Here is a 10,922-nt window from a genome sequence, read left to right as displayed (position 1 = left end):
GAGCCAAAAGTCCAAGAGATGTAGGCTCCTAAGTGCTTAAACCACTTTTGAAAATGGGACTTTGGCTCTTATTCACTTAGGCACGTTTAGAAATTTTACTCCAGATCTCAACAGAAGACAATACCATTCACCTTTATAACATCCTGATGGGGAACTGACCAGTACTGACCCCCCCCCCCCTCTCTCTCTCTCTCTCTTCTAATGGACTGACAAGATCTCTACCTATCAGTCCCCTTCCTCCCCCCTGGAGAAGTCCTACAGAGTTTAACAGAAAATGCTCACCTTTCTATGAGCTATTTTAAAAGTCACCCAAATAACTTTAATAAGAATTATAGCTCGGGTGTGGAATCCTGTAGTATGTTTCTCTATTAAGCTCTAACGGTTTTAACAGCACTCTCTATGGAAACCAAGGGTTTCATCCTCATTAGTTTCTACCGGCCTTTTCTTTCTTTTTTTCCTATTTATATTTACCAAAAAAAAAAAAAAGGCAAAACAAGGCTTATTCAAAAAGGGGTTTGAACTCATTTAAAGCCAGATCACGTTTGGAGGGTTACAAAGAAGGGGCTCGTGGAGAGATAAGGCTCTAAAACGACAGTGATTTGGGGGGTTTGTTTTTCACGCGGAGAGTGCTTTTTCAAGAGCCCTCAGCACCCCCTTCTCACACAGACACGCTCTGCAGGGTGGCTCTAGCCCGCTGCCTGGAGACACAAGCGCTCCGTGCCACCAGCAGAGGGCTCGCTCCTCCCGGCTAATTAACAAGCGGGAGCCGGGCGACTTAGAGGTGTCTGCAGAGCCCCTGCCGGGCTGGAAGCCAGCATGAGCGAGTGCTTAATAGGAATTACATCACAGGCCCATGTGTGGAGCTGGGCAAAGAAACCCCCAGCAGCCAGGTAGCTTGGGGGGGGGGGGGGATAGAGAGAGAAGCACCGTGCACATGAAGGGACTCCCGGAGAGCTGCTGCGCTCCTGCCCAGAGGGCTTGCTATAAAGGCACCGTTCACACTCCCACCCCGTCCCTCCTCCGCGCACCACCCGGCAGCCCCCAGCCCTAGGGGAGGCCTCCATAAAAGACCCCCTCGCGTGTGCCTGGAGTCGCTGCTTTTCCTGTATAGCCGCGGGGAAGGGCGGGGAGAGGAGAGGGAGCGAGCTCCATCCCCACCTCCGAGAGGCGCATCTCCCAAGGCGCCGCGGGACGCCTGTGAGCGGCAGCTTGCAGGGCTTGGGGGGCCGAGTCAGCGGTGGACCGTGCTCGCAGCATTCCCCACCAGTGGGTGGCTGGTGGGGTGTAGCGGGGGGAGCAACGCCCGGCTGGGCTTTTTGGGGGGGGGGTGGGGGTTGTGTGTTTTGTTTAAGGGGGGTGGGGTGGGTGAGGAGAGAGAGTCGGTGGTTTCCATGGTGATGGAGCTGAAAGTGCAGGAAATTTAAAGGCTTTGGATCCGTGCAAAGCAGACAAACTGGTGCCAACGTGCGTGGCGGCTGCTGCCGAGGAGGAGAGGCTGCTTTGCAAGCTGCAGCGAGGAGCCTGCGGACAGGAACCGGGGGACGAATTTGCACACACACACACACACACCAAAAAACAAAAACCAACCCCCCAGCCCTGCGCCCGCCCGCTCTGGGAAGGGGGAGCAGCAGCGGAAAGGAGCATTTGCCACCCGAAAAAACGGCTCTCTTCCCTCCCTGGGAAGGAAAAGCCGCAGGAGAATTTCGCCCAGGCTCCTCCCGGAGAAGAATTCGCAGGAGAGAGGAGTTGCAGAGGGAGGGGGCTTTGCTCCTGGCTTCTTGGGGTGCAGCCTTGGGGGGCGGCCGGGGCGGATTCTCCCCCCGAAAGACAAACGGCTTGGATAAAGCCCGTACAAGGTTTTTTTTTTCTGATGCATTTGCTTGCACCTTCTTCCTCTGCTGTCTGGTGAACCCCACCCCCCCCCCCCCCCCCCCGCCCTCCCCGAGCATGGATCATTCCCAGTGCCTTGTGACTATTTACGCCTTGGCGGTTCTGCTGGGTCTCCGGATAGAGCAAGGCGCTAGCCAGCATTATCTCCACATCCGCCCGGCGCCCAGCGACAACTTGCCCTTGGTGGATCTAATCGAGCACCCGGACCCTATCTTTGACCCCAAGGAGAAGGATCTTAACGAGACCTTGCTGCGGAGCCTCATGGGCGGACACTTCGACCCTAACTTTATGGCTGTCTCCTTGCCCGAGGACCGGCTAGGGGTGGACGATCTGGGCGAGCTGGACTTGCTGCTCCGGCAGAGACCCTCGGGGGCGATGCCCAGCGACATCAAAGGGCTGGAGTTTTACGAGGGGCTGCAGCCGGGCAAAAAACACAGGCTGAGCAAAAAACTGCGCAGGAAGCTGCAGATGTGGCTCTGGTCCCAGACCTTCTGCCCAGTCCTCTACACGTGGACCGACCTTGGCAGCCGCTTTTGGCCCCGCTATGTCAAAGTGGGCAGCTGCTACAGTAAAAGGTCTTGTTCGGTCCCAGAAGGCATGGTTTGCAAGCCTGCCAAGTCGGTGCATTTAACGATCTTGAGGTGGAGATGCCAGCGCCGGGGGGGGCAGAGGTGCACATGGATACCCATTCAGTACCCCATCATTTCGGAGTGCAAATGCTCCTGCTAAGACTTGCACTTACCCCCCCCCCCGACCCCCGAAACCGGACTCCCCTGGTGGACTTTGCTGCCCATCCATCCATAAAAAAAGACAATTGCTTTCTGGTTAACGTTGTAATGCACTGTAACGTGTAGGAGAATGTATATGTGTGTGTATATATGGCACCATTTTAATTTACTATTAAAAGGTCAGTATTATACGTGAAATAATCCGCGTCTACTGTATTTTTAAGACTATTATCCTGGTCGTTGCTAATGTATCTTTTTATTTCTTGTATTTATATGCCAGAGAGAGATCGCTTCGCTTTGGCGAAGCAAGTTTTTTTTTTTTTTTTTTTTAATAAAAGGATTAAAAAAAACAAACCAAACTTTTGATGAGAAGACGTTTTAAAGCTATTTTCCATTCTTCGGAAAGTGTGTGTGTGTGTTTAATGGACTTCAGAGTTTAAAAATTAATAAACGCCTAGAGCACAACGTTATTGTAAATGGAGAGAACAAATTTGAATGACTTAATCCTATGTCAATGAAGAGTATCTGCTATTTATTCTTTATATCCTTGTAGTAAAAGTGCAGCGCAGAATTAAAGTCAACCACTAAAACACGAGCCGGGTCGATTTTGTTTGGTTTTTGGTTTGGATGCAGAATCCAGGCTGGTTTCCCTCTTTATTGGTCTAGCTGGTTTATTGATTGTGTATTCCGAGCAGGACGGTCCTTTATGGGAAGGGGAGGGGTCCCAGTCCCTGCTCTTTACTGTGTGTGTTACAAGAGACCTAACCGACGCAGATGCTGGGGGATCTAACTTTGCATGTGGGACTTAGATGCTAACTTTGCCTGTGTGCTGGGGTCCCTGGATCGCTAGACTCTGTGACAGCGCCGCTTGTTTATAGACCTTATTCCCTCTCCCCATAGCCTCTAGCCCACACCCCGAAGTGTGCTCCCTGCAGAAGGGCAAACTCTCCTTGGCAGACCTTTTTTTTTTTTTTTTTAACCGCTTGACATTTCATTTACAACGGGCCACGTGTCTTTCACACCTGCCATTGTGGTGGGACGCGGCTGAAACTGGAGCCGGGGGCTTTGGGGTTTTGAGAGCAGCAGACACGTTGTTCGCCTGATCCTGTTTCTGAACGGGAAACGATCCCACCTATCAACCGCATTAACCCGTTGGGCTCTTGAGCCCCCCGGCTGCTGCCTCCTCATGACTTTGCAGGTGACCATTTCCAACAGCTGGGGATCGGAAGACCCCCCCTCCCCTCCCTTCCCCGTAGCATTGCTTGGAAATTGACTTCACTTGTGGCTGACTTTTGCTGCCCAGATTTAACCCAAAAGGTGTGCATTGGCCCCCCACCCTATCTTTCCTACTCCAGAAGAAATGCTGTGTTTTGCTAGGCTGATGGGATATGAATGAAGGGCTTATATTATCACAGAGCACTGAAGGAAACACCAGTCGTGATGCTAGCGTACTGGGGGGGGAGGCTTTGTTTTTATATTTCTATGGGAATCCCACTGAAAAGAGGTTTGTTTCTTCGGTTGTATTCTCTCTCAGTCGCTACCTCCCAGGTATTGTGACATTAACATGCTTTGCTCATTTCCCGTGGGGCGCCTTGGATTGTAACTTGATCCTCCAGACGTGTTTTATTTTAATGGTCATGAAAATGCACGTGTTGGAAAGTTTTCAGATCAGCACCGCACATTGCCCCGTCTTTCTCCCCCCCCCCCCCCCCCCCATCTTTCCCCCCCCCTCCCCCCCACGTTGCCCCGCCTTTCCCCCCCCCCCCCCCGACTTTTTATAACGCTTCTTGATTCCAAAGTGCGCTGCCTGTCTCCCTTCCAGCCTCTGCGTTTCTGTTTGCGTTAGTGACTCGTTCATTACCGATAAGAATTTGCCATCTTCAGTCATGTCTAAAGAAGGAAAGACGCGCTGTGGTACTTGAGACGAGATATGTTCCTTCTTGCTCAATAAACTTCCTTGTGGCTCTATGGGGCTCTCCCCCCAACTAAGTATTTGCCTTGTACGTGCTAGAAGACCTATCTCGTAGATACCAACTGCAAAAACAAACCTTCCGCCTGCTCCTCTGACAGTGCAGAAAACGTTTTCCTTATTTATCTTGGAATCAAACTCCCCCTTTTTTTGTTAAGTCTCAGGGAATCCACGCTAATCATTTCCAATTCTTTCAGTCCTGATTTCTGGAATTTTGTAGCTCTTCCATCTCCCAGTGCATATTATCTGTTATTCGGTGCATTTCACTATCAGCCTCTTTGCTGCTTCTTTCAATAGTTTGGGGTTTTTTTTAAGAAAAAAATCAGATCTTGGGACATTTGGGGGGTATTCATTAACTTAGGGAGGAGGAACAGAGGCATTATTACTCAAATAGAAGGCACCCTGCCCCCAAGAGTATCTAAGGGTTCATTGTAAAAGGATTAAAAGTTAAAGACCTTCATCTTATGATTCTTTCATTTAATCTTCGTGGCGCCTGAAAGACATGCTGGATGGATGATCACATTTAAAATATTCCTAATGCCGGCTACCTTAGGACTCCAGGCAGGGCAAACAAACGTAATTTATTTCTAGAAGAAAGGGGATATTGAGATGTTTACGTTTCTGAACCACCATTACCATGTATGTTTGTTAGATTCTGACAAATACCCAAATAACATTAAAATCAGCCATTCATCACACATGAATTTATGCAAAACTACTTGTGCCTGGGGCCAATATTTTTTTAGACAGAGTTTCACTTGCAAAAAAAAATATTAAAAAAAAAAAGCCAAAAGCTAGGTATTTCATGACTGGTAAACAGGAGAATTATGTGAACAGAAACTATTTCATGCTGGGATGGCAGCCAGGGACTCGGGAATGTCCACAAAAGTTCCCCGAAGGTTGAAAATGTCACTGGAGTACAATGCAAGGTCCTTCCCCCGATTAGCAAACCTTCCCGAAGTAATATTTCCAGTTCCATTCATTACTCTGTTCACCAAGTAATGCACGTGTCTCTAACTGGAGCAATTGCTGCACAGAGACACATCAGCTCCAGAAACTGCATCTGATCTGACTGCTTGGTTAAAGGTTAAAATGGTGAGGGGTTGTAAGTGTGTGTGTGTGTGTGTCTCTGTGTCTGTATTTACATGTCTGAGTGTTATTTTTAACCTGACAGTATCCCTTTAATCAGAAATCAGTTATAGCTTTGTTAATAATCCCTTTGGTTAAAGAATATTAAATGTGATCCAAAAAATCAGATGCTCTTGCCACCTGTTTTTACTTCTGTCAGCAGGCAGAGAGAAAATAGGCTAGTCAGTTTCATTCTGGATTCAGGTCAGTTTCACTTTCTGGTTCTCCTGCTCCGCTGTTGCAATACTTGTTTTATAGGTACTTCATGACAAACAAAAAACTTTCTGATTAATGCTTTTATGCAAATATTTTCTTGATATTAAATTTTACAACATTTTGTAATCAAAACTGAAATCAATTCATTTGTATGGTGTCCTTCATATGTGGTACCACAAGAGAGACTTCACAGAGACTATTATAAGCAGAAAGTAGAAATAAATAGAAAAGGAGAAGGTAGAAAGTGAAATTTAAGTTATGACTCACTTTTCTATCTCTCACACTATTACTATCTTAAAGTACAATAGACTATTAAATATCAAGAGATTTGAATTCAATTTCCAGCTCTGTCACAGTCTTTTAGTGTGGCACTGAGCCAACTGGCTTAACCTCTCTGTGCCTCAATTCCTCATCTGTAAAATGGGGATAACCGGGAATATTTTCTTTCTCTCACACTTTGTCTATCTAGAATTTACTAACTCTCCTAGTCAAGGACTCTCTCACATTCTATGCTTGTATAGTGTCTAGCACCTGAGGGCCTGGTTTTGTTTGGGGTCTCTAGGTGCTACTGAATTGCACACGGAGTCCATCACTTTTGCCACTGCAGGATTGTTTCTTGCCTTATGTTCGCTAAGGCTTTGTGGTCATACCTGTCAGAATCAATGTGCAGTTTTTGAAGGAAGGTGCATTGTAGTATGCACCATTTTAAAAAATAAGAATTAAACAAATGCTGTGTGGGTGAAAATAAAACCCAGAGGTAATTTCCCCTAAGATTTGGGATACGAAAACTCAAAATTAGACCATTCTAAAAAACACTAGTTCTATGCAGGAAAAACAAACTGAGGAAAGCATAGAGCACAAAGTGTTAATATAAGGTGTCCTCACACCTGAATTTAAATAATCCTGGAAACCTTTGTTCATTATCCTCTAGTTCACATTGCCATCCTAGTGAAGAGCTGTGGATCTCCTGCTTCAAGATGTGTTTGCAAGCAGCAGGTATGAGTGAGGATGGGAAATCAGGTGAACAATCCTACATAGAAATAAGGGTAATGGCCTTTTTAAAGGTAGTGGGTGAGGGTTTTCCTCTTCGTAGTTTTTTATAGAGAAATATCCTTAATTGAGTAACATCACCAACTATTAATAAAATCCTAGCAGTTCATGTTACTTGAGTTGTGTTATATAAATATAATCTGGGTTGAGCCTTGGATCTTTTTAAAAAGAAGATATTCCAGCCCAGAGACTTGCCAGGACTCTTCACTGAAAGTCGAAACAAAAATTATGACGTCATCATAAAATGTAACATCATAGCTTTCAAGCTAAGCCAAACCAAAGGTATGTTGGCAGGGGAAGGTTGCCACCTGGTAGATTCATGCTAGGAATAGATACGATAAACTCATTCACTGGGGAGGAGAATGGCCACACACTTCCTGGAATACCCGCAAGGATCCTGTAGTCTTTATGTGCATGTAAGCCCATTGGGAGTTTTGCTAGTACACGCAACTGCTGCAGAATTTGTGTCAATGCTCTCTTTAAGGGAGCAGCTACAGTGAATTTGAAGAGACCCTTTCATTCTCTGCTTCACACAGAGACCAGACAAGAAGCTCCAGTAGTTACAGAGAAGGTAATAAATATGTGTACTTGAGAATAAAGGTTGAGATGGTTGAGAGCAATAGACGTGGGTATTAAGGGCCTGGAAATCATGGAGGGGGTGGCACAGGATCTGCAGCCTGCAGACCCCCTCCCATGGAGTTTTTGCACCCCACCTTGCTGTTAAGGATCCTGGTTTCTGTGCTGAAATGTGGGGAAAGTGACTGCTTGATGTGGCAGGCTTTCCTGGAGCCTAGACTGTTACTGGGACAGAAATCCACTTGGGTCATCCTAGTATTACTGCCCGTTGTGTGGCACCTTGCTTTGCTGGAGTGGGATGGGGGGCAGTAGCACATGGCTACAGGGGGCTGCCGAGGACAACACAACACAATTCACTCAGGAGCCATGCTGCTTGGGGAGAAACCAGGTAACAGTGCAGAGGACCTAGCCCCTCAGGTGAATGCTTCAGGTTCTGTAGCACTGGGAACCAACATCCCCTTAGATCTTGGGCTCTGCAGGGGTTCTTTGTTCCACCTTCTGCCCTCTCCATGAAGCACAAGCACCACAAGATGATCGTAACAGAATTTTTAAAATAGGTTTTCCCTCTCTGTCCTTCCATGAGAGGGGTGTGGCAGGACTACAGACACAAGGACCATTACACGAACCAGAACAGATCTTCTAATGCACAACATTAAAACCCATAGATCATGGGGAAGGACTCAGTAACTTGAGGGATTGATAATGGTATAAAGAGCTGGCTCCAATCTAGCAAAGGTAGTAACTGAAAGCCACAGTCATCTGATGCCTGTTTTGGGGAAATGCTGGTCTCTGTATAGGTCCTCACAGGCATCTGTATCACAAGCCAACGCCGTAAGTGACACCCTCATTGGCTGTTTTAGCAGAAAGGCCAAGGATAAAAGAATGATGAAGAGGAATTAGCATTGGGCTTGTCTACAAGGGGAGTTGTTGGTGCACACTAGAAAGTGCACACTGTCTACTCCATCCTATGTCCCTGTGTGGATTCTCTTATTGTGCAGTGTGTGCGCCTTCAGGTGCATCGCTTAATCCATAGTGGAAGTGTACTAAGCTAACCTGCCTGAGGGCACTCTTGGTGCACAGTAAGAGTGTCCATGTGGGAGTTGGTGTGCTTTAAATTCACACCCTGGCTTACTGCGCACTAACTAACCCATGGAGAGAAGCCCGTGGTTGACATTTGAAAGTTATACCTTGTATAAATATGTTGTTTAGGGGGGTGTTCATGTAGCAATATAGTTATACCAGTGTAACCTCTAGTGTGGACACAGTTATACCAGTACAAAGGTGCCTCATGTTGCCCCATATAGGAATATCTATTCCAAGCTCCAGAGGGCTATCAAGCACCTCCATACTAATATACCTGAATCCACACACGGGGTGGTGTACCACTTTAACTATACCGGTGTTGTTAAAGCAGCACAACCTCTAGTGCTGATTAGAGGCTAGATCAGAGGTTGCCCCTTGAGGGGCCCCAGTCCTGCAGCCATCTGTGCAGGGAACTTCAGTGAGTGTTGCAACTGACAAGCACATGCCTGAATGGGTTGGGCTCTGTTGTGTTCATGGCATGTACACAGAGAAGATAGATACAAAGAAGAAAATACTCTTTCTGGAAGAGTATAAAACTACTTTATAGCTTAGAATTCAGAATGCTAACCCACAAGAACCCCAACCAAGAGCAAGAGAAAGCAGGCTGCTCCCTAAAATAGAGTGGCACAACTCATCCTACCTTACTCTAGGCCAGGGATTCTCAAACTGGGGGTCGGGACCCCTCAGGAGGTCGCGAGGTTATTACATGGGGGGTTGCGAGCTGTTAGCCTCCACCCCAAACCCCGCTTTGCATCCAGCATTTATAATGGTGTTCAATATATAAAAAAGTGTTTTTAATTTATGGGGGGGGGGTCGCACTCAGAGGCTTGCTATTTGACAGGGGTCACCAGTACAAAAGTTTGAGAGCCACCGCTCTAGGCTGCCTGCAAACTGATGCTGATCACAGACTTTCCTACAGAGTCCCTGGTCTGCAAGCAGGACCAGGAAAACCCCTGATAATTTAAAGTGATCACAATTTTAACTCAGGTTTCAATACACCACAGGCCCTGGTCAGAAAAAACTTGCCCTGCCTCCACCTCTGTTGTAGCTCCACATAATAGCGAACGGTTAACAGCTATGTCTACACTTCAACCAGAGGTGTAATTCACAGTTCATGTAGACATACCCACTCTAGCTTTAATCTAGCTCGCTCACTAAATATAACAGTCAGGCTGTGGCAGCACAGGAATGCCCATTCCGCCCCTCTGGGTAAATACTAACATTGCTCGCCTGTGCTGAAGCTACATCCTCACTGCTATTTTTAGTGAGCAAGCTAGACTAATGCTAGCCTGGATTTGTCTATACCAGTCACAAGTGACATCTCCAGTTGGAATGGAGATGAAGCCTATGTGGTAAACCAGCCCTTTTTTCCAGCAGTACATGAATTAATTTGTAAAGAAAGCCAAACATTTTATAGACTAAAAAGAACATCGAAGAATCAGTTGTAAATTTCTGAAAAGGTCAATGTAAACATCACATGGCTGTCTGCAATGGGACCTAATATAAGATTCACTGTGACTGAAAGACAGAGAAAATAATTTCCCCCTATTTCTTTTCAGTTTGTTTTCTTTGTGCCCTTGGCAGCACCTTGTGTCTAGTCAGTTTCATATTTTTCCTCTGCATAGTCAGCTGTCCCCATTGTTTCTGTGGTTCTTTCACGCAGCAACGGGGCAGAGATAAACATTTAAATGCGACTGTAAAACCATAAGAACTGGCAAGGGGACTTTTAACTCTTTTTCAAAATTGACTGGATTTCAAGCTGCCGGTGTCCCCTTTGAATGAGAGAGCGTCCATTGATACAGGTCACATCCTGCAAGTCTTGCTTATGTGAATAATACTTGCTCACAAGAGTTAGGTCATTGACTTGAACAGCTCCTGTGAGTAAGACTCAGCTGATTGAGGTCTGTAAGATGAAGCCCTATATTCAAACCGTAAGAAATTACTTTCATGCCCTTCAGAGCTCTTAGGCCTGAATCCTGCAAACTGCTTGGCATGAACATCCCCAGGTAGCCGCACAGAGCCCCGTTGGCTTTGACAGGGCTGGAAGGAGTCCATCTATCTGGAGCAGCCTGTGGGATCACGACTTTCTGTCATGCACCCACAAATCAAAGCAGTCTCCTAATTAGTATCAGAGTGTGGAAAAGTAACAAACCAAAAACTAGAAACACAAGAAGAGGGCATTGATGCTCGACATCAGCCCAGGTTTCTCTGATGCTGCCCTGCGGGCTTGATGTTGAAAGCCACTGAGCATTTTGGCCTGATCCAGCCAATCATTTAAATCA

At 46.6% G+C, this 10,922-nt stretch overlaps 1 protein-coding gene across 1 annotated transcript; it reads left to right on the top strand.

Annotated features, from left to right (window-relative positions):
* Positions 1-1,941: 1,941 nt before the first annotated feature.
* Positions 1,942-3,002, top strand: NOG (noggin). Its single transcript, XM_024193295.3, has one exon. The coding sequence runs from the start codon at positions 1,948-1,950 to the stop codon at positions 2,617-2,619; it is 672 nt and encodes a 223-aa protein (XP_024049063.1). The 5' UTR covers positions 1,942-1,947; the 3' UTR covers positions 2,620-3,002.
* Positions 3,003-10,922: the final 7,920 nt, after the last annotated feature.

The sequence above is a fragment of the Terrapene carolina genome, unplaced genomic scaffold, assembly GCF_002925995.2.
Source record: "Terrapene carolina triunguis isolate 2854851 unplaced genomic scaffold, T_m_triunguis-2.0 Scaffold192, whole genome shotgun sequence".
Lineage (NCBI taxonomy): Eukaryota > Metazoa > Chordata > Testudines > Emydidae > Terrapene > Terrapene triunguis.
This window is presented reverse-complemented; position numbering and strand designations above follow the sequence as displayed.

What these genes read in the sequence shown, in the direction of transcription:
- NOG (XM_024193295.3), top strand. Translation starts at nt 1,948, where the DNA reads ATGGATCATTCCCAGTGCCTTGTGACTATTTACGCCTTGGCGGTTCTG.